The sequence below is a fragment of the Leiobunum rupestre genome, chromosome 2 (assembly GCF_980474605.1).
Source record: "Leiobunum rupestre chromosome 2, qqLeiRupe1.1.hap1, whole genome shotgun sequence".
NCBI lineage: Eukaryota > Metazoa > Arthropoda > Arachnida > Opiliones > Sclerosomatidae > Leiobunum > Leiobunum rupestre.
In genome coordinates this window covers 47,258,465-47,283,430 of record NC_143385.1, presented here as the reverse complement: position 1 = coordinate 47,283,430, position 24,966 = coordinate 47,258,465, and the positions used below count along the sequence as shown (strand labels likewise).

The 24,966-nt window shown below is 32.3% G+C and overlaps 1 protein-coding gene across 4 annotated transcripts; it reads left to right on the top strand.

The window, feature by feature from the left end:
• On the top strand, positions 1 to 24,097 carry LOC149957669 (uncharacterized). 4 transcript variants are annotated; one of them, XM_090165685.1, is made up of 18 exons: positions 1 to 273; positions 811 to 942; positions 7,120 to 7,212; positions 7,816 to 8,115; positions 9,662 to 9,817; positions 11,116 to 11,458; positions 12,063 to 12,235; positions 13,241 to 13,376; positions 13,691 to 13,812; positions 14,361 to 14,531; positions 15,064 to 15,193; positions 16,102 to 22,010; positions 22,075 to 22,179; positions 22,620 to 22,708; positions 22,778 to 22,949; positions 23,024 to 23,081; positions 23,152 to 23,206; positions 23,273 to 24,097. In XM_090165685.1, the coding sequence occupies exons 1-18, from the start codon at positions 208 to 210 to the stop codon at positions 23,373 to 23,375; spliced, it is 8,313 nt and encodes a 2,770-aa protein (XP_090021811.1). In that variant the 5' UTR covers positions 1 to 207; the 3' UTR covers positions 23,376 to 24,097. The 4 variants fall into 4 exon arrangements, with proteins under 4 accessions (XP_090021811.1, XP_090021813.1, XP_090021812.1 ...); XM_090165686.1 differs by having other exon boundaries at positions 2 to 273; positions 22,787 to 22,949; XM_090165687.1 differs by lacking the exon at positions 9,662 to 9,817.
• Positions 24,098 to 24,966: the final 869 nt, after the last annotated feature.

The following is a 24,966-nucleotide window of genomic DNA, read 5'->3' as shown; positions in this document are numbered from 1 at the left end:
GCGTTGCTTTTCATATCGTTCTAAAAGTATGATGGTTTGTGGTGGAAAAGTAGCATTGTAAATATTCTTTCATATCATAAATGCATTAAGATAATTCCAACGTTCGTCAATCGACATTGGTTTTTGCCAAGGCTTATGTATTGGACTATATAGGAAAACATTTCCACCTATTAAATCATTGGATATAGCTTTAAAAAACTGTAAATAATGTGGAACAGATTAACAAGTTATACTACTGGTTCCCCAGAAGCTGGAGAAGCATCAACCACAGAGGTATTTAAAATCAGAAAGCAAACTTTTAACTAATACTATGTGCAAATGAGGCATATTCCAAAACTATAACTTTTTGTAATTAAGAAAATCAGCCTTAAACTTGTGTAAAATGTTCAACGGTTATAAACATTTTTTACCATTCAATAAACAGTAAGTTACATCACACTGAGTCACTTACAAAATTATATTTAAACTTAATGATTTAAATAATTGATGGTAATTTACTATTAACTATTGGAACACTGATATTGAGCCTGGTTTAATAAAACAAAGCAATTTTTGAAATCGGGGTTTGTGATTATAACTACATAATTTTAAGACCTAACTAAAATGAATTTGATTTGTTTTATGAATGGTTGAAAAGGATATTAGAGTATAGCGGGATTGGGGAAAACAAAAGCTTATTTAAAGTTACAAAGCACTTAAGCAAAACAAGTCACATAACTTTATGGGTTCTGCCATGGATTAATTAATTAGTTATTCTACAGGCAATTGAATAAAATACAAATCCATAATTCAATTTTTTAATTCAAATAGATTAGTGATGCACCGCCTTTACCAGATGATGTACATGATCAAATGGAACAGCAGCAAGTTTTAATTGAGCAACTTAAAAACCTTGTTCGTGATAACGAAACTCAACTTGTAACTAAGGAGAAGATGTTAGAGGTAATGGCGGTGACCTGTTTGTGTTAATAGATTTTATTAAGTTTTTTCCCAAAAAATGGAGCCTTAAAGCATGGACTAATTAATGTATACACAGGGACGGCCCGCAAAACGCCACTCACCCATAAAAGCAGCGACTGGGTCTTGTTAATGCTGTCCCCTCTTTTTCTCCCCTCTTCAGCAAAGTTAGCTGGGTCAAAACGTCATCGACCGGAAAAAAGATGCTGCCCTCTATCTGCAGCTCTCAGACTCTCTCGACGTTGGCGTCTGCTTAAGCTTTATGATTTTTTTCAGTTATATAAATAAGGTGTATGATTCAGGAGCTTAAATTTTTTTAAAGTAGCTTTACAAATTAATTATGAGGAAAAAGCTGTGTGTTTACCCTTCGTGTAATAGCGATTCGAGGTACTATCATAAAGAACACATGAAAGATATATCCTTTATACCTTTCCCAAAGGCTAAAAGATCTTTTGATAAGTGCCAAAAATGGATAAACTGGCTAAATAGAAGTGATTATCCAATAAGTAGAGTTAGCAATGATACCTACTTATGTTCCAAGCATTTTGTGGGTAGTAAAGGGCCAACAACTCAATTTCCGGACCCAATACATAATCAGTCGGTGAGTATCATATTTACTATAATAAATGTTGTACAAAATTAAAAATAACGGGTGTCTTATTTAGGAGTATGTATCGATATTGAAACCTAACGTTAGTACTGAAGAACTTGGTTTAGATAACCATGGAGTTTTAATGGATACAAACAGCGAATTAGATAATCTGCCACTTCCGGAAATGTCTAGATGCAATGAGACACCTGATCCAAGTATTCTAATTCCCACCTCAGAAAGTTCAGTTAGTAGTATTAGTGATGTTTTAAACGTAACAAATTGCAATAATGCGTCTAATGAAACTCATACCAGTGATCTTTCTGCCTTAAATTTACGTGACCTAGTTGAAGGTTTTTCTTTCCCAATTGAGTGGGCAGTAAGTCATATCAACGCGGGCCTGAAACTATATAAATTTAAGGAAGGCACTGATGGTGTTATGTATTGTGTAAAATTGGACGAAAATTTTTCTGCAACCTATGAAGTCCTAGGTAATCGTCTTGAAAATAAAGACACTTATAAGCTTCCTCATACAATCAATTCTAAAGTCACTTTGAAAAATGTTTTGCTTTTGTTTGATGGGTACAAAATTTGTAGCGGCAATACAGATACAGACATGATCCAAATTTTTGAAAATCGACCAGAAAAAAATGGATTTCATAGCATGATTAGTGGAGGTATTCATAGCACAAAATGCGAATTACTGATGGAAGAAAGTGTGCGTAAAAGATGTTTTTTTTGTGCTAAGCAACGACTGAGTTTCCAAGTGACCAAATGTAGGAAGAAAAATAAATTAGAAACAAGTATAACTAGGTATTCAAATCTTAACAAAGGAGAGTTGGCAAATAAATTAAGACAAAGTAAAAATTCAATGATACTGGTAAAAAGAAAACTTAAGAGATTACAAAATAAAATGATGAAACAGATTACCAAAAGGGGAAAAGATATACAAGTGTCAGATAATGATCATCAATACCTACTAAAGATATTAGAAGAAGGAGTTACATCAGAGTATGATAAACTAAATACTGATTTCTCTCGCCTTTTTTTGAGAACACAACTGAAGATGTTGACACAAAAAAATAAAAACCGACGGAGATGGCATCCACTGGTAATCCAGTGGTGTCTGTTTATGTATGCAAAAAGCCCAAGTCTGTATAAATCCCTAAATGAATCTGGTGTCCTAATATTACCATCCAAAAGTACCTTGAAGCGCAACGTTGACAACCGTGGAGCAACTCCAGGTTTTCACGCTGATGTCTTCATTAAAATGAAAAAAGACTTTTCAGGAATCTAAAAAATTTGACCAAGAAGAATATTTTATTATAGTCGCTGATGAAATTAAAGTGGAAGAGGATTTAGTGTACAGGGTAGAGAGTGGAGATATAGTAGGATATACTCATTTAAGCCAAACACAACAGAAGCTATCCGAATTACAGTCAGACCTCTACAAAGAAAAACCCTTGGCAACTCATATTCTTCAGTTCATGCTGCGAGGTGTGACAAATGGATTTCAACGTCCTTTCGCTCACTTTGCGACACAATCTTTATCCGCAGAAACTTTAGACTCTTTGCTATGGGAAGGAGTTCAAAAACTCGAGCTTTCTGGTTTTAAAATTTTGGGGGTTGTGGGAGATGGAGCAGCCATTAACCGAAAGTGCTTTAACATGAATTGTAAGGAATATTCCTATAAGTGCCAAAATCCATTTGATTTGACCCGTGACATATTCTTTATCTGCGATGTGCCTCACTTAATCAAAACTGTCCGCAACTGCCTTGAAAGAAGTAGAGAGATTGGTGGATCAAGGATAATGGAAATAAATAGCGAGAAATTAACTTGGGATATTTTGCAAGACTTGTACAAAAAAGATATGGACCAACCCGGAAATTTGAGGAAATTACATAAACTCACTGCTGATCATGTATATTTAGAGAACCGCATGAAAGTAAAGTTAGCGACACAAATATTAAGTAAATCTGTAGAAAATGCACTTAAGGCTACTTACGGAGAGTAACATAAAGAATTAGCTAAATTTATAGGGATATTCAACAAATGGTTTGATCTGATGAATGTTGGCCATTTGTATGAGGGATACCATACAAGAAACCCTAACTTGAACCCATACAAAAGCAAAAATGATCAAAGACTTCGTGTAAGTTATTACCTTTTAAAATTTCCTGTTACAAAATAAAAAAAATAATGTTGGTAATTACAGTGGCTTCGAGATGATTTTCTTGGCTATCTCAGCAAATGGGAAAACTATGTGAAAGACTTTGATGCAAAGCCCGAACAGAAGAAAAAAATGCTACTAAGTAGAGAAACGCTGTCTGGCCTAAGACAAACCAGTAAGATTTTTTTTTCTATTTTAAATTACCACTAATGGAAATTCCATAATGTATTTTTAATTACTATAGCCCACGCCATGCTGGAAATTATTCCATTTTTATTAAACCAAGGAGTAAAATTTATCTTAACTACAAGGTTCAATCAGGACCCTGTAGAGCAGCTGTTTAGCAAGCACAGGCAAGCCTGTAAAGCTGGTTCAAAACCAACTGTGTATCAGTTTTCTCGTAATGGCTTAAGATTGGAAACGCTCAGGGAAGGAAATGTAATGGTGAAGTCTTGTGGTGGAAATACAGAAACGCCTAAAGGTAAAAAGTTAAAAACAGCTTTTATTTTAAAATAGTGAACTTTAAACCACTTTAAAATGACTTAATTTTCATAAAGTATCACAAATGCAGCTTTAGTTTTGCGCTAATTTCAGTTTTGATAGCAGCTTCAGCTTTAAATCGTGTATTTTCCCTTGTATTGCTTTTTGTTTCCATTCTTTTTTTCCTAGCTTGATATTTAATATTATTTTTTAATTTTTTGGTATGGCCATTGCCAGCAGTGTTGATAATTGTGACTACGATGTTTTGAAAAATAGGCTCTCCTTTTTCTTTGGTCACTTGAGCTTGCTCACATATTTTGGCCCACAGATTTTTCAATTCCTTGTCTTCTTCAATGGAATTCAAGACTTTCACTTTTTTTTTAGTAACGTACATGTCATTATAAAACTTGGAAACGTGCCTAAAAATTTTATCAAATAATAGAAATGCTTCTTTTGTTGCATATTTAAGGCCATTTCTATTTTGTCTATCTATCCAGTCTGTTAATTGTTTATCAACATTTCCCTTGTCCATTTCCCTCAAAATGTGTCCAATCTGATGACTCTCCTTTGATTTGGAAGTTTTGAGAAGTTTATTTATCACAGCGCCACTAACATAGAATAAGACGTCTCTATTCTCTTCAGCTTTGTCTTTTGCTTCCACTTCAATCTTTGAAATCTTTTTTGCGTGAATCATTAAGCTATTAAACAAAGGCCACAGGAAATGCTTAATACTTTTTTCTTTTTCAGAAATACTTAATAAAACCTGAAATAACATTTAAAAAATGTTACTTTTTAAAACTATGGTTGAAATAAATTTATCTCAGTACCTCAGTTGATAAATCTGGTCTGATGATTCCTATTAAACTTGAGAAGAATATGGTTTTATGTTTCTGATAAACCATATCTTCTCTAGTTTCTGTAAAAACTGTTTTGTACATTTCCTTTAATTCGATGTAAATAGGAGAGTCTTCTTTAATAAAATTTGCCCAAGACATAATTTGGACCTGCTTTTCATCATCAACTAATTTTTTTAATTCCTCTAATTCTAGAAGTGCTTCATTCCATGCAGGACCAAATATTTTTTCATACAATATCACTAGGAAATTAAGATTTAAGGGAATCACTTAACTATGAAATAAAATAGAAAAGTGAACTTGGCTACATTAAACAACGCTCATCAGTAATTGATGTTATCATTTCTCCATTGTACAATATGTTGAGTTTCCAAACCAAAAAAATTGTTCAACAAATCGTGAACAAATGCAATTTCTCTCAGATTAGCGTTGTTGTATGTACCCTTAGAAAGCTTACCAGAGACTATTTGGTTTTTAGCAACCTCTTTCTTTTTACAAGGTACTTTCTTCTTTCTAAAAATATTTGTAACAATTGAACCTTTCGCTGGAATACAATTAGAAATATCTTACAGTGTGTGGCTAGCTTGAAGCACATTGATCACATCCTCTTTTGAAAGTAGTGAACTTTGGTTTTTGTTGATTTCCGAATGATATGTCGAGTCTACACAGAGAAATCTTATAATAATGAAGTTAACGAGTTTTAAATAAAAATAAATATATTACCATTTGAAATATCATCTAATACGCAACTCGCAGGGTTATTTTTAAGTGGTGAAATGGAACATAGAGGTTCCTCGAGGATTGTCTCATTTTCACTATCGCTAGCTTCTTCTAAAAGGTTTTCCCAATTTAAATTGTTAAAATCATCATCTACAAAAAATTAAACAATTAGTTAAAATCAGTTCCATCTGATAATTAAATATTGAGGCATAGACTAATTAATGTAGATACAAAAATTGGTACATGCCTTAGTCATGAACTAATAAAGTATTTCTACTTAAATTAGTCCATGATTTCAGCAATATAGTCATATTATTTAATCCAAGATTTAAGATTGATTTCCTTTTTATATTTCTCTAAGCCTTATCCAAAAAATCTGTGACTTACCATTGTCTGAACAATTCAAATCCACTTTTTTTAGTTTTTTAATCTTCTTTTTCTCTGGAGAAATTGAGAACAACGTCTCGAATGTATGGGCCGAAAAATTCATGTCAATCAATTGAATTTTAAATATAAATTCATTAAACAATGAAATATAATAACACGCACGTGGAACAGCTGCAATATCGCCAGCATGGCGAGTGTTTTTTTTTAAGATCCCCCACCTCAGTTTCCATCCCCCTTGACCCATTTTGTCGTTAGTTCGCACAAGCGCCGCTCGAGGGCACATTTAACAATCGCTGGTCGCTAAAATAGCTATGCGGGCCGTCCCTGTGTATACATTAATTAGTCCATGCTTGAAGTATGCAAATAGTAATTTTCGAAAGATATTAGTTAGTGATGTTTGAAATCCATTCTGACCATTTTTATTTGTTTTTCAGACATAATTATTGAACTAGACTGTTATTACATTCTACAGGAGAGGTTTAAATAATGGATTTTAGTAAAACAAATAAAATTCAACTTTGGTTTATTAAAAAAATTTAAACTGTTTAACAAGATTTGTCTTTGGAGGGTATTAGATTCATGCAGTGGAGGCCAAAATAAGATAGAATAGTCTCTGGGTACGTTTAGGTGCTCCAAAAAAAGCCATCGATGCTCATGGGAAAATAAAAAATGTTACTGTAAGAGTTTTTGTATTTCCGTTTTGTCTTCACGATGCCCATCGGAACAACTGCATTTGGTTTTCTTTCACATCAGTTTTTAACATTTTACAGCAACTGCTATATTTTCTTAATTTTTAGGACCCAAAAATTACCAACACTACTACTCTTGTTTTAAATAAATTAAACTAATATATGAATATGAACAATTTTCATTTAAAGGATTTATTATACTTCTGAAAAGCTAAAAAATTTAAGTTAATTAAACTAAAGCATATTAATTTCAGTAACTTTTTTATTTTTAGGAAACTAATGCCAAACTTCAAAAATTCAAACTACAATCAAAAGCCAAAATTGCACAGTTATCAAAACTTAAAGATAAAGCACCCACCGAAAAGGTATAAACTATACATTTGTCACATAAACTGCTCAAAGTTGAAATTTGTAAAAATTGTTGTGTAAAAGACTTAATTTTTTAGAAATTGTTAGTTTTTACTTTTTATTTATGGCTTGGGGATATAATAATAAATAACTTAAAAATAATGGCAACCATAGACACAAAATATCTTTTATATATTGATTGCCAGTTTGTGAATGCACTGGAACTGCATTGATATCCAAATCTAATCAACATATGCTTAGTTTAAGTTATTATTATTTTTTAAAAAAAGCTGCTACTTCATGGCTTTAAAAAAAACTTTTAAAAATAAAAACCATGAAGTAGCAGATCTTTTGTTTATTAGTAAATGCAATAATCTTCATACTTTTTTAACAATGAATTAATTATCATAAACAAAAAGACTTTGGCAACAATCTAATCTCCTTTGCATTGCTATATGCTGTGAACGGCTCTATTGCCTCTTAGGCTAAACCAAGTGCCATATCCACCCAGGCAGGCACGTTGCGTAAAAATATTACATTTCTCCATACTGTGACAAAACAAGTAGTGAATTTATTTGTATATTAAATTTTAGTTCATGAATTGTAAATTTTTGATAAAGGTTGCTGAGGAATCAGATGAATCAACTAATGGTAGTTCTCGAGGATCACCAACTCCGGCTGTATCTGACCAGGGGACGCGAGGAAAGGCCCTTTTGCTCAAGAAACAGTTGCAGGAAAGCAAATTGAAATTTGAGCAGAGAGAAATGGAAAATCTAGAGAGTCAGAAAAATCTTCAAGGTTTAGTGGAAAAGTTGCAATTGGAATTAAACGAACGAAACAAATTAATTGAAAACATCAAAAGTGGGGCGCAAGCAGCAACAGAGTATAAACAGCGAGAAGAAGAATTTACTGCCAATAAAGTAAAGTTTTTGAAATTATTCATAGAAGTTGTGTTTGAGGGTATTTCAATTTGAAGATCAATTTTGTGGTTCCACATTTTGTAAAATTTTGACATTTCCGGCAAGGGTTTGAACTTCCTAAACCTCTAGAGGCTAACTAATGAAGTCATCTTACTTTATTTATGGAATTCGATTGCAAATTGTGAATTATTCAAAACTACCTAACTTTAATTATTTTCCATCAGTGTCAGCATTAGCCTCACATACTTCATAGTGTAAATTTGCCTGCTTTTCAATTACTAAATGTGTAACCATAGATGACAATCATCTGTGATGAAAGATTGTCATGAAAAGTATGCAAGGATGGGTTTGGAATATTTTTAGGTAGCTGAATGCAGAGATAGTCTGTTAAGACCACTCTTAAGCCAAGTCTCAGCTTTGTCCTAAAGTTCTACCCTATTTCAACCCTCCCTAATTAATCATGGGTTAACCCCCTGAAGAGTTTTTAGGTATTCTAATGTTTATATTGTATGAACATTTCTCTCATTTGAGCAAGTACAACCATTTTAATAACATAACAATGAAAAAGAATTCAAAACAGGTGTTAGCAATGTTTGCAGGGTAAAGGTACCATTAGACTACAGTCTATCTGCGCACTTCTATAACCATACGTTTGATATAAGGTATATTACCATACGTTTGATATAAGGGTATATTACCATACGTTTCATATAATAGTTTATTACCATATGTTTGGTATAAGGGTATATGATATAGTAAAATAAAATAGGAATTGTGGTGAGTTAAATAATATATTTCTTCAAATTTTATCATATTTAATAAGAAATATTATAGTTAAAATAGCCCTAGGAACAAATTTTGAGCAAAATATCAACAGCTAAATTAAAAGATTTCTTAACTCTATTTTGGAAACATTTTAATTCGATAAAATTTATTTAACACCATGGATATACAACATTCTGAACCGCAGATTGTCTTTTGCTCATTAATAGGTGGAGCTTATTAATAATCTTAAACTCTGCATTTTGAATTTACCTTTTGATTCGGTATTAAAAGAGTATGTACTGGCACCATAGATTCATAAAAATACCTAAAAGATGAATTTAAGAATGCAGTTTAAAAAAAATATGCACTAAAATGTTTAATAGTTAATCATTAATTTACGTATTTAGATCGCAATAAAGAGCTAGCTAGGATGTGTATGATTTCATCATATGAAACATAGCTTAAAAGTACAATTATCTGCCTCTGCAGTGTACTGTCTCGTGCTATAGGTTGGCTGGCTGGCAGGCTCTAAAAAGTGACATTATTTCCGAATTTGATCTTATTTGCTTCCAAAAACCCATCTCTTGCGTGTTGATAAAAAAAAGCTCTACTTATTGCTTTTATAGAAGGGACCATACTGTTGAATATTCACAATGTTAAATAAATTCGTTTATTATTTGGTTTTCATTATTTTTCAAAAAAAAACCCGAAAGTTTTTATGAACAGTGTTCTTTTGTCCAAACAATAGGGTAAAAAATACCTTGTATGTAAATTTTTTTAGGATGTTTCAGAACTGTATGCGCAAATTGTATATAAAGACAAAAAAATTGTGGACTTAAATGATAAAATTTTGGAGTCTGAAAGGCGGATAATGGACTTGCAAGAAAACTTGAGGGAAAAAGACGAAGTTTTGAGTGCAAGGAATAAAGCCATCCAAGTACGCTATCATGCCTAAGTTATTGGTACGGTAACTAATTTTAACGCTTGTAAGAGTCTTGCTCTAGGACTGGCTTTTTTCTTTTGACATTTTTCAAAGTGGAGTAATACTGCAAAACTATTTAAAATTTTATCTTTTGATTGACAGTAAATGTTACAATATTATCATTTTTACTACGCACATCTTCATTCCATCATCTTTTATAAAACATTTTGGGGTTATTGGCTGCTTTCCAATATAGTGTATTTTTATATTTTGGTTTTAATTTCTAATTGTGACATAAAATTTTGTTTCGTTATGCAACTAAAGATTTTAATTTTCAAGTATAGGTAACTAACATTTTTATTCAGTGAAAAAAGAATTTCTATGCATGGGCCTGAGTTTTCATTCTTGGTTTTATTTCTATTGAAATAATTTTGTCTGGTTGACCAGTGGCAAATAGGGGCTAAAAGTTCGAAATTGCATTAAAAAAAGCGTTACTTAGTTTACACTGAACAACATTTGTTTTAATATTTTACAAAGAATCAAACAGACAGAATCTGACTATCCTTGTATTAAAAAAAGTATACGCCACTTTTGGCCTAATTTGCCACTAAATTCACTTTTGTCCAGGCCGAAATTTTCCACAATTTTCCACGCTATCAGCCAACTGGATCTTTCCACTTCGGAACACTGTTGCTTTGTCTCCTTTTTCACAAGAAATTTTTAATGCTAGCTTTGTTTCCAGCGTATGAGAACGTTTATAGCATCATCCTCCTAGGCCTTGTTACCAAAGCACATGTTATGATAGCTAACAAGTCACTTACGTTTTTGTCCTGAAGAGTTGCCTCGGGAATTTACTTAGCTTACCATCAGTTCATTATTTAAAATTTGTGCCCATTAATGGGATATCATTTAATTACTTTAAAATATGACTCTTGCCTTGTACTTATGTTGAAGTTTGCTATATTTTCAAAATTATGTAATCTGGCCTGTTTAATGTAATTTTAATATCAGTTAGTTAATAGTCAGATTATCTAGCACATTTGATAATTACCTTAGTGATCAAATGTTTTATGTGGAGGTGAATGTATGAAAAAGCTTTAATATCCTAGAAAAAAGGTGCTATAGTGATATGTAACTTCACAATGCAAAAGGTGTAATGATAAATTATCATCATATACTAATCTTAAACCTGATTTGCTTTTGCTGCAATTGAATAACTAGTTAGCATGTTATATTAATTGTTATGGTATAGTTAATTCTTTAAACATTTTCATGATTAAATTTTAAGAAACTTATGTAATTCAATCACGCAGTTAATGTCGGAAGATCTTAGCAAAAAAGGTAAAGTAGCTGTGGACAACCTTGATGAAACAAGAATAGAAATGAGGCAAATGCAAGAAGTTTTTGCCCAAGCGGAGGCACGTTGGAATCAGGAAAAAACTGCGTTGAAGGAAATCATAACCACTGAGAAGGAAAAGTTTACTTTAGAACTTAGTGAGAAAGACGATAAATTTAAACAAGCCATAGAATCCATGAAAACATTGGAACAAGCCAGGTTTGATTTGGCAACTAGAAACGCCGAACTACAGACAAAAATTGTCAAAGTTCAAGAAAGCTTTGAGAAGTGGAAAGAAAGTCATACCAAATCTGTTGAAGGTAAAGTGTTTCTCTGATTAATGACTTTTTAGTAATAAAATATAATCCAAGATTAGTGTAGTTTCAATTAATTGGCCTATTTAACATGTTAGAAAGTGCCAGAGCACTGAACATATCTAATTAAGTCAGAATATTGTTTAACACAAAGCTAGTGAATTTAGTAAGCTTTAGTAGTATACTGGTTAGAGGTTAGAGACAGCTGCGAGCTTTCTCCTGATGGAAAACCAATAAGTACAAAGTTATCATACACACAAATTTAAAGTCCAGTATTTAAGTATTGCTAATACGATTAACAAGAATTTCCATAAAAAATTTCTAACATCAATTAGAATTAAATATAATTTAAAATTAATTGTAACATCAGTTCATTTTGAGAGATAGTATCGTATTTTAAATTTAATTATTTCAACTAAACTGGTAAAGGAAGATGAAATTGCACTGATGTATCATATTAAGGAAGTTGTCAAGCAAGTTTTCTTGTCCCCAACCGAGGGTACATTTGGCATAGCCTCCATCAACCTGTTGGGGCCAGGAAACATCTTGCTTCGCAACCTTCTCTGTCATTCCTAACTGCAAATTTTGATAATGTTATGAAATTTTCTAGCTGAAATGAGCATTTTGAAGACAAATTTGGAAAAGAAAGAATCTGAAATTAAGAAATTAAACGAAAAATTGGAACTAACATCTAGCGATGTTGATAATAAAATTCTAAAAGCTAGAGCTAAAGAAAGGAGCAAGTTAAAAGCTCTGCAGAATGAAATGGATGAATTAAAAAAGGTAACCTTTTCAGTTCATTTATTTAGTTCAAAATCTAGGGTATTTTCCATTTTATGCCATAAATTTGTTCTTACAAAATTATTTCCATGAACTTTACTGATTGTAATATATGGGTATAGGTGTAGATGGTGCCACCTTAAAGAGTGAAGAAGTAGAGTAGCCTAAGGTGGCGCCTTGGGCATTAGCCTAGCTGATTATTATATTATATTAGGTATGGTGGCCTTCGGTAGTGTAACTTATAAAGGCACCATAATTGTTTTTCGATTTATAATGAACAAGTATGGCCCTAAATGAGGGACTGATGCAGTTTTACTGAATGTATGTATTTGATATTCTTCAAACACTTCCCTGCCCATATGTCCTCAAATTCAAAGTCCGGTATAACACACAAAATGGCAAGATTTTGCCAGAAATTCCAACAGTAAACCATTTTCATCCTTTTGGGGTTTATCTCTACTTGGAATGCTTATCGCGGCAGATTTTTGTCTCGATGTGGTTGACTGTTTTTTTGATGTCACTATGTTAACTTAACAAACAACAACTATATGGGAGGGGATTTTTCTCGAAGCCGTCAAAGTGATCTTACCATACGCGATATGGCAGGATAAACATTCCAAGTCTGTATTAAATTGTGTAGGAATTTGGACATATCGAGAGATTTCTGATAACAGTATATGCTAAGGCATCAAAATATATTGTCTTATATGAGTAACTCTAACGCATCTACCTCCCTTAGCATAGTGAGGTCCCCCCCCCCCCCCCCGGATAGGTTCTGTAAGGGCGGGGATGTTTCTTCCCATACGAGGCTGGTAGATTCCTGTCAAGGTGAAAATCATTAAGATTATTACTAATTATGTTTTTGTTGACATCAAATTTACACAATGCGGACATTAAATTCTGATTTCTTTTATTTTCGTTGCAGTTTTTAAGAGTATATTTAATCTAAGATTTGAACTTGTACTACTTCGAATTTTAAAATAATAATAATATTTTTTCCTTCACTAGAATAATTCTAGTACTACAGCTCTCGAAAATGAAGATAAAATTGCTGAATTGGGAAAACATATCGCAGAACTTGAAGAAGAGAAGGGATCGTTGCTGCTTAAAGTAATGGAATTAGAAGAACAGTGCAAATCTGAAGGTAACTTATTTTTGAAAAATCTAGTTTCAGCGAGGATGAATTCAGGTACCGAGAATTTAGGAAGACACCAACCTCGCATACTTCATAGTAAAAGTTGGTCTACTTTCCATTATTTTTTGTTTCACTCTTTCGCACAGACATTTACGATTCGTGATTAAAAAAGCATATTATTTTATGCTACGAAGTATGCGCAGATGGTACCAAAAGTTAATGTTATACTCCCATATTCTGGGCTATCTGAGTGTGCATTCTGGTTTTCATATTCCATGAAATCACATTTTTGAGCCATATACTAAATTCTTAAATTTTCCTAGAAAAATGGACCTTAGAAAGATCTACTATTGAACCAACACCTGCTCTAACGGAAAGTGAAATTGATAAAATTAAATTGGAGAAACAAGAACTTGGAGATAGACTGACTCTTCTTGCAAATGAGGTTTGTGTATTTAATATTAAACAATGCCGAAAAGGTAAAAAATACCAATAACATTTGGGGAAACTAAAATTTATTTATTAGTAATCGTACAGGGTGACATTTGAGTCGAGGTTGGGGAGAGATAAAACCTCGAAAAACGGGTAGGGTTGGGTCAGGTTTTTTTGGAAGTTTTATTATTGAGTGTTTTCTAATTACAAAAGTGACGAGAGTAGTCGCTTCAACGGCCGACTATTTAAAAGTAAAAGTAAAGCCATAAGTGTGACACTTTCTATTCTTCACATGTAAAAATTTTTCTGAGAGCTATTCACAAGACAGACTGCAATACGGGCTTCGTCACCGTTTTGCGTCCACTTGCTCCTGCGTCACATGTAGTCTTTGACAGCGCCTCTATATGGGATATTTTCTTCTTGTGATGACGTCACTCTGTTACTAGTTCCCCGTACGATCACTAGTATTTATTTATTTAAAACCGATAACCGGTATCTGAGCCAATAGGCCTTCAAGGCGAAGGTAACAAGTCAATACAATGGCATAACTATTTATTTTAGAGAGACGAAGCAATGAATGAAATTACAAAGCTAAACAAAGTTAATGAAGAGCTCGATGCGAAACTAAGTTACACGGAAGCTGAATTCTCAAAACATAAGAACTCTGTCAATGAACTTGAATCTAGAATGCTTTCATACGAAGATCACATAAAAATGCTGGAGTTAAACCAAGTAGGTTGTTTTCATGAAACTATATTTATACACTTGGAATGTCTATGGAAGACTATGGTCTTCCTGCTGATTCTTATCGAACTGGGCGTGGTTTGTAACGTAGATTTTAGCTTGAAACGGGATAAGGTAAACTCAATGCATAGTCTAAAAGAAGTTAATTTACCTTCTGTGATCTAAATACATGATTTTACAAGGAACTAGACTAGGAATTTCCTCTAAGAATATGGCAAATTCTGCAAGATATTCAATGTGAGAACTAATCGGGGGGTTTCTTAAATTAATTTTCTAGCTAAGTTCACTTTTCACGTGAGTGTCTTTCATTTTCTTCCCATGGCATGACTTTTTAGTGATGGCCGGCAGCCAATGAATTTGAATGAACACACTACATCTTACATTCGATGTAGTTTAAGCCCTCTCTTTTATGAAGGCGCTTTTAGTGCAGGGTGCACCTCTAGACATTCCTAGTGTACAAGTATATAGTTTCTTTTTTTTTATCTAAGATAATTATTTTGGTTTATAATTAAAATATTAGCAAGCATTAGCAGAGGAGATTGTTGAGAAAGAGAACGTTGTTCAAGAGCTTCAAGTCGCATTGAAAGCTGTACAAGATGACAAAGTTGCCTTAGAAATGAGAGTCATTGAATTTGAAGAGCAGAGAGAAGGTTTGTTATTAAGTTTAGCTTCTTTTAACGGTACCTTCTTAGTTCGCAGTTATATTTATACATTATCATGGTTTTTGGCTATGGGTAATGCGATATCACATTGGTTGAAATTACAGTTTTCAATACCCAAGTTTAAAAACATAACTCTAAAACAAGAAAATTTATTTTGGGTTGATCTTTCTTAATATCATGCAGACGATATTTTTTGATATTTATATTTCTGTAATTATTGTAGTAGAAAATCATGGCGTTTCACATGGAAATTAGATTAAATATTTTGTACAAACAGTTGTAAAAGTACAGCTAAGAGATCAATCTAAATAATTATATGCTGTAAGAAATATATATGTTTTGGTGGTATAATTATATATTGTAAGAAAAAAAACAAGTTTTGTGATGATTATAAGAGATATAGTGATAGTGGAGCAATTAAAACACTGGGTAGTGCTAACGTTTAGTGGCACTGTTTTTGTTGACGTGAAACTAGAAATAATGTATAATCTCACAGTTTTTATGAAGTATATTTATATAAGAACTGTACTGAGATATTAATCAGTGTAAATGCTCATTTTAAAATTCAATTATGTAACTTTGTGGAAGTTAATTGAAAATACATACCATGTCATTTGTAATTTATCTCATATACTGCAAGTCTTAATTAGCTCTTATCTCTCAGGCTTTTAAGACCTGCCAGTGACCGAAATGGACTTATTCACAACCTGGAATGTATTTCCTTTCTGAAAAAGGTGTGCTGTGATATGAGGAAAAACTTTTACGAAACGGAATGTCATTCCAGTCCTTTTCGAGCACTGAGTCTTGCCTATAAATCAGAGATTTCCCATAAGCTCTTAACTTGTTTAGCATTTAAAAACTGTTTTAATTTTTATTAAAACATTTTCCATTTAAAGCTGATGATAAAGAAAAAGAAACGCTTCAAAAAGAAATAAATCGATTAAAACAAAAAATCGAAGATGAAAATGTTCCGGTTTTGGCCATTGAAAAAGAGAAGGAGGCCTTAGAAAAAGAATTGACTGCATTGAAAGTTGTTGAATCGCAGCAAGTAACCCGTTTAAATGAATTCCAAAATAAGATTTCCCAGTTAATATCCGAAACTGAACGATTACAAGACAATAACGCAATTGCTTCTGAAGAAATGGAGAAATTAGAAGAAGAGATCTCTTATAAGTGTTCAGAAATTGATAGCAAAAACGAGTTACTGCAAAGCCAAAGCTACCGGTTAGACGAGATGGATCAAGCTTTGGAGAACAGTGAAGATCATATTCATAAATTAGAATGGAAGTTGGAGGAAAAGTCTAAACTACTTGACGACTTAGCCAACAAAGAAGTGGATTTAGAAAACGAAAAGGCTCAACTTGAAGATGCTTTGAAACAAAGTCAAGTTCAAATTGGAGAATTGAGGGAGACAATTAAGAAAACTGTTGAGTCTATGGAAAATCTCTTACAACAAACGCTAGCGCAAAAAGAACGAGAGTTGGGAGAGTTAAATGAAGTTTTGAAGCAGAAAGAATTTGCTATAGAAAACACAAGATTGGAGAACAAAAAATTGCAGCGTGAATTGGAACATGCCCAAGAAAATCATTCCAGTGAGGGTGCTAAAGTACAAACTAAAATATCCTCCCTTTTGGAACAGATAGCAGAACTTGAAAGTGAATGCTCATCGTTACAAATGTCCCATAACCATTTAATGAAGGATTTTGAAAAATTGACCACTGATAACCAAATGTTAGTGGCTCAACAAGAAAATTACAAAGCATCTTTAAATGAAAAAACAGAAGAAAATGAAAAATTATCCGAAGAAAATGAGCATTTATTAAATAACATAAAGGAGAGAGATGAAAGTAAAGTGCAATATGCGCTAGAGATTGACTCAAAAATACAAGAATGCAATCACTTGGAAAGTCAAATTTCACACTTAAAAGATAAGATTGAAAAACTTTTAGTGGAAAAAATTAGTGAAGTGCAAAAGTTGGAAACTGTTTTATCTGTAAAGGATGGCCAATTAATTTCTTTTGAAAAGGATAAAGAGGATCTTTCTCAGCAGATAGATGAATTCAAAATCCTGTGGCATTCAAAAGAAAAGGAACTGTTTTCAAAAACATCCCAACTTGAAGAAGATAAAGCAAAGCTCATGCAAGAAATTGAAATTAAAGATCAAGAAATGATTGGTATTCGTGACAAGGACTCTCACCTGGAAGGACAGATTTCCCAATTGAATGATGAAAATAGCACTCTACTTGGGGAAATTAGCGTTAAGATAGAAGAACTAAACTCGGTTAGTGCAAAACTGGAACATACAATACAAGAGAATGAAAAACTGAAAAAATCAATTTTGGAAGAAGGTGAAATATTTAATAGGGAAAAGCAAACTGCTTTAGAACTGTCACAACAGATTGAAGAAAGCAAAGTTCTTTGGGAATCAAAAGAAAGGGAATTTTTATCACAAATATCTCAGATGGATAGTGTTAGTAATAAAGTAACAGACTTAGAAGAAAAAGAAAGAACTTTGCAACAGACAGTAGATGAGAAAGTATCAGAATCGGGTGCCTTACAGAGTAACAATGAGCAACTGCAAAATGAAGTTACAGATTTAAGTAACAGAATTATAGCATTATCCGAACAGCAACAAACCAAAGATAAGAAATTGCTTGAGAATCAAAAACAATTTGAAGAGATAAATAATTTGTATATGGAATCACAGCATAATATTCAACATTTAATGGAGAAGAACTCTGAGAATATTACCGTCATTCAGAACTTAAATAAGTTTCTTTTTTGCCTTCAAGACTGTACCTCTACGCATATAAACAATTTAAATGATGTTTTATTATATGAAAAGGAGGTTTCAACCAATATAAATGATTGTGCTCATAATATATGTTCCCCACATTTATCTCCGAATTCAGAATTAAAAGCAAGAACTCTTGCTTTTGAAAATGAAATTGGCATTTTAAACAAGCAAGGTGTTGAAAAATTTAGTTTAGAAACATTGCAAAGTAAAGATATCATTAATACGTTAGATCCACTGCAAATTGAACAGATTGAAAAGCTTGAAAAAGATTTTTCCCAAATTGGTGCACTTAGAAAATCTGTTGCACTCTTCAATTGTAATATCAAACATTTAAGTGATTTAAGTAATTTTGTTAATGAAGAAAATAGCACTTTAAAATCTAAAGTAGATGAGCTCATAACCAAAAAGGAAGAAACAGAAATGAAACTTTTGAAGGAGTGTGAAAATTTAAGTACAAATCTTGATCAGTTGCACAACGAGTACTCCAAATTGCAGTCTGAAAATGATACACTTAAAATTGAAGTTGTACATCTGAAAACTACATTAAATGAACATGAAACAAGTTCCGTCGAAGCATTGAAATTATCTAAAAATGCAAACTCTAGTTTAGAAGAGGAAAAACGTATTTTATTGAATGAAAAACACTCATTAGAAAATAGTGTAGCCACTTTGCAGTCAGCTCTTGAGAATTGTAAGAGCGAAATGTCTTTAGATTTAGCACAACAACATGACCTCCAATTAAAATTACAGCAGGAAGAAGATAAGAATATTGATTTAGACAATCAGTTAAAACAGACAATGGAAAAACTTCAAAGCCATATTGAAAAGGTACTTTATTATGAAACAGAACATCCAATTCTTTGTAAGAAATTAGAAGAACTTCACCAAGCTCATGATAAATTGTGCAATGAAACTGATACTTTAAGAAACTTAAATAAAGATCTTAATAATGCATTAACAAAGGCTGACAGTGAGATATATACATGGGATCAAAAGTGTATAAGCCTTGAAGATAATTTTCGAATGGTAGCTGAAAAGGAAATGATTGCCTCACAAAACTGTGATCAGCTTCAGACTGAACTTAAAGTTAAAACCGGGCAACTTACATTGTTGGAAGAAGTGAAAGTGGCACTTGATGCCCAGCTCAAAGAAACGCTTGATGAGAATTGGTCCCTTAAAGATAGAAATGATAATTTAACATCAAATATTACTAATTTGAAAGAACATTGCTCAATGCTTGAGGGACAGACCCAAGAATTACATTTGGTGAAAGATAACATCGAAGCAAGTTGTAACGATTCTAACCTAAAAATCACCAATATGCAGAAAGAATTTGAAGAGTGTAAAGTTGAATTAACTCTAGTTAAAAAAGCATTAGAAGACTGCACTGAGAGTAAAAACTTAGAAATTGAGTCTCTCCTAAAAGAAAAAGATACCTGCATTTCTCAAATGGAAATATATCGTAACCAGTGTTTGGAACTACAAAATTCTGCAGAAGAAAGTGTTAAAAATTTAAGTATAGAATTAGAAACAAGGCGCATACAAATTCTAAATCTTCAAAGTTCATTATCTGAACTGTCTAGTTATAAAACACAACAACAGCAACGAACTGAAGAATTAGAAAACCTTCACGAGTCAGTTTTTAGTGAAATGGAAAAATTAAAAATTAGGGCCCAAGAAACTGAAATCACCAACGAAAACCTAGAAGGAATTTTGCATTCCAAGACATCGGAACTAGGAGGGTTTTTGGAAAATATGACCAGTTTGCAAAATAATAATGAGAAATTGGAAAATCAAGTTTTGGTACTTTCTCAGGAACTTGGTAAAATACAAAATCTCACTGAAAATATGGAACAGGAACTGCTAGAATCGCAAAAAAGCTTGACTATGAAAGAACTTGAGCTGGAAACCCTGAAAATGGAAATGCAAAAGTTCCAAGAAAACAGCACAGATGCTGATGTTCAGTTTAAAACCTTAATAGCTGAAATTGAAATGAAGGATAGTCAGATAGACAATTTAAACAGTTTAATCAAAGAATTAAATAGTTTTAAAAATAACTATAGCATAATTGAAAATAATCTGGATGAGTTTAAAATTAAAAATGAACATCTTCAACAAGAACTTAATGATATTTTGAAAAGTCAAAACTCTGACTCACATGAAAAATCTGTCATTTTGTCACAGTTGCATGGTGAATTACAAAATGCCACAACAGAGAAAAATCTCTTGGAGAAGGAAAAGAATCGCCTTGAAGAGGAACTTTTAGAATTAAAGAAAGAATTTGATTCTACCAAAGAAAGCGAAAATTCACGAAACACCTACATCAACGAACTCTCATTACAATTAAATGACGCTCTGGTTCAAAGAAATGCTCTACAATCAAAGTACTCGGAACTTGAAGCCATGGTAATCCAAGAAAAAGAGGAGCATTCTATGCATAAGGAGAAGGTGACTTTACTTGGAACAGAATCCACTACGGATTGTTCATCACAGTCAATGAATGAAACATTAATGAAAGAAATTTCAAACCTTAAATCTGAAATAGAAAGGAATAAAGCTAAAATGGGCAAAATGCTTCTGAAACTTAAACAGTTTAAGGAAAAGAATGATAAACTTACTAAACAAGTTACTGAAGCCTCCGAATCTGCTGAGAAATTAATTTCAGAAGTTGAAAGACTTAAACAAGAAAATGCGTCATTTAGCAAAGAAGTTGAAGAGAGTAAAGTTTGGAAGGAGAGGTTTAACAACTTAGAAGTACTTTGTGAAAATCTGAACAAGGAGATGCAAGAATTTACTGATAAAAGAACAGCCGAGATAAATTTAGCCCAAATTGAAAAAGATCAAATAAATATTGAATTACAGAAGTTGTACCAATGTAAATCTGATTTGGAAATGGAATTATCAAATTTGAAATATGAATTAAAAACATCTATTTCTGAGCAAGAGCAACTGAGGAATGAAACTGCTATTTTAAGAGAACAGTCCGAAATGCTTTCAAATGATAATGAAACTTATCAATCTTTAATTGAAAATCTTAAACAGTCAAAGCGTAGTTTAGAAACTGAATCGCAACGGTTGAGAGAATCTTATAGTAAAGATATGAAAGAAAAAGGTAATGAGCTTCAAAACTATTTAAGAGCTATGGAAAATTTAGACCCTGCTTTACTCGAAAAAGATAATATGATTGCAGACCTTAATGAACAGTATAAAATACAAGCTGAAAGTTATAAAAAACTTCAAGACGAGCTTAAATCATTTTCATCGTTGAAGCAACAATTGGAAACTGAGAATAAAAATCTAATACTAAGGTTGAAAGATCAAGCTAGTGGTAGCACTGAATGTGAAAAGCTGAATCAAGAGTTAAAAAATCTGAAGGATCATTATGAGCTGCAATTGGAAGAAGAGCGGTTCAGGAGTAGACAGCAATTCGAGAAAGTTATCCATGTACAAAATGTTGAGTCTGTGCCTCATAAGGATCATTTAGATGTTATTACTGTCAAAGTCACCAATTTGGAGAGGGAAGTTCAAGAATCTAAAAGATATACCGAAGCATTGCTTGCAGAGTTGTCAGACGCGAGACGAGAAAATGAAAATTTAATTATAAACAGAACAAATGTAGAATTAGAGCTGTCTTCCTTAAATGAGAAATTGAACATAAGTAACAATCAACAAAGACAGTTAATACAAGAGCTAAGTTCTTCTAAACAGAGTTTTGAAAGCCAGATGGAAATGGTTCAAAATCTTAAGAGTGAAAATTCTGACTTGAAATTGAAGCTAGAAAACGTGCAAATTCAAAACAAAAATGTACTAAGTCAGATAAATAATTTAGAGAAACTTTATAATGACTTGAGCAAAGAAAAACAGACGCTTGAACAACATTTAAAAAACACAGCCCAAGCTAATCACGAACATCGTAGCAAGCAGTTAGAAGTTGAGCTTCAACAAGCTATGCTAACAATACATCAACAGGGTATTAGGTGTGAAGAGTTAAATATGGAAATAAGCAAGGTAAATGGGAAAATTTATTTTCAACAGTAATTCTTTATATAATCCACCATTATTTTTATTAAAGCTTTTAGAAGAAAATTTAAATGTGCAACAACAACTTCAGCAAAGTCAAAGGTCAAGTGTGTCAAGGATAGAATCGCAATCTAATGATCATTTTGTCAGTGTTGATGTGAGTCAATACATTTCTTTAAACAGGATTAAGTTTTTTTTCTACATTTTCATTCAACTGGTTGAGTCAACTCTAGTTGATTGGTATGATTAAAATTGTATGAATTTGGATGTTAAAGGTAGTAAAAACTAAATAAAAAATCAATGGCAACATGCGCCACGAATTATTTTTCGTGTAATTAGCATCCATCGGCCTTAGCTTCTGTTGAACCCAGTGGAAGAAATGTGAAATTCATTTATCCGCCTTAAATATACTCCCTTTAAAACTTAATTTGACTTGTATTGGAACAATATAAAATGTATATAAGTTAGAAAAAGGGTAATAATTTTGGGGTAAATAAGTTTTGTTAGTTAAAAATCCCAGTACTTCTGCCCATAGGTCTTCCAGTTGAATTGACTCAAAAGGTTATAACTTGCGCATAATACTATTTAAAAACTTAGATGGATCAAGTGTTTGAGGAGCCAAGTCAACCTCATAAGACAGAATCCAAATTTGCAGAAACCAGTCAAATTCTGGAATTACAACGAAGGTAAATTTTTTCCTTCTACTCTGGTATACTGGTTTAGGTTTAAGAATGTAAAAGTTTACAAATTTTAAGAAATTCTAGATTAGAAGAGAATGAAAGCTCAAGACAAGATCTTTTAGTAACAAATGCGTCGTTAGAAAGCAGTTTATCTCGTGAAAGAGAAAGGCGGCAGCTAATTGAGGAAGAGTTAACTATTTCCCAAGCGTGGAATGAAAGAATGGGTTTAAATTCTTCCAAAGATGAGGTTATAATTTTCACAATGATGGTTATATTTAATGCCTTCTTATTTTTATATAACAAAGTAATTTATCATTATAGTATCATTTGCTGCTAGAAGAGGAACCGCAAATGATTCCCGAAACTGATTTTTCAATATGTAAGCTCTATAATTTCCTTCGATAGATTTGTTTGCAATTATTTTTAATTCAATTGGTTTTGTTTTTCAGCCCGTCAAGTGCTAACTAAAGCGTATAGAGCTAAAAGGTGGTTAAATGGTAGAAGGTATGTTTTTTAGAACTCAATTTATAGGCTTAATATAGTCGAGATTTACAATATTTTATCTTTTAGAAACTACATTACAAGAGTCTTGAGAAGAAGCAGCAGAATTCAACTAATCGTTTATGTTTACCTGTTTCTAATTCATCTGTGGCTTTTAACATGCCTTTTTTAGCAGTGCCTTATAAACTAGTTGGGTGGGGATTAAATAAATTGAAATCCGTTCCATATTGAGAACCATATTCCTTAACTCTCTGTTGACCAAGTTTAAACAATTAAGGGCAAAATTTCCATATATTTATACAGAACCTCACGTCCTTGTGGGATTATTGTTAAAGAGAGTATTTATGTAATTTTATTTCGCTATATATTTCTTTTATTGTATTTAATTGCTTGTATTAATGTTTTTAAATAAACTCATTAAATTGATGGTGCTATAATTTGGTAAAATCATAAGTGGCGTAATAACTAGATTTATGGAACTTGGGTAAATGACTCTTTCGGGTGAGTACTTAATCGGATTTAACCCGATTAAGTGTATTAAATCTACAATAATGGCAAGAAAAAACTTCTAGTCTCCCTACAGAAATGCCAGAATCAAGGTGCTAAATTTGAGACCAAAAACAGCAAACGCTCATCAGCAACAGAAGCTAGAGAAAATTGCGAAATGAAATCACTAAAAGCAAGATGTAAGATTCACCTGCGGATGTACCTCTACACAGTTAAATATAAAAATGCTCCATATTATATTACAGAATATTTTAAAATAGTACTCTCTAAAACTAGACAAAATGAAATTGACTTTGCTAATGAAAAATTATCCCTGAGCGAGAAAAGTGTAAAGTCTTCTAAATAGTGTAAAAACTATGGAATCAAAAACGGTTTTTAAATCTAAAATCATTGAAATATTTTAAATTCATCAAATTACCATTGTCTATTAATTTATTCTTACATGTATTAAGTATTAATTAATAATTCGGACCCTATTGAAAACCAGTGTAAAACTTAAAAGGTGTTCCAATAAAAAGCTATTATTATTATTATTATTAAATCGTGTTAATTACGATAAAAATTTAAATCTGATTTAATCTAGATTTAATTTTTTTAATCTGGATTTAATTCCTATAATCTTAATCATGGTTTAATCGATCAAGGGTGCAAACTTTATCATCAAAGTGAATTGCTCTATGGTAAATTTTTAATTACATACTTTTCAAGAACGTAAGAAAATTACTCCCACTGGGTAGCAAATTTGTGAATTAAGGGCTAGTAAAAGTTGAAAATTTCAGAATAAAAACTAACGCTTACTTTTTCAATATAATGTTAAATTTTTAAATCAGAACAATATTGATTAAAAAAACACTCAATTCATCTTTAGAAGTAACTAGCTTTAAAACCCGGCTTCAATGTTAGTTTTCATAAATTAGATCAGATTTGTATGTAAGAAAGGTAAACGCTGTAGCAAGAACGCAACATGCGTAGCAAAAACGTAACACGCGTAGCAACAAGTTGGCCCAGCCGGATAATTAGTTTCACATCGACGCAAAGTATCAAAGTTGAAATAGTTAAGCTACCTTCGATGTCTTACGACGTGCAATTATAAACCAATATAATTAATTTACAACGTCGAAAAATATTCCTATTATAACATATCGAAAGAAGTTATCTAATTCAAACATCCCTTTCATAAACTGCAACCTTGTACCTCTTCGTGGTGGAAGGGAGTAACAGGTGGAGGGGCAACCCTTCATGCTGGCCAACTAAGG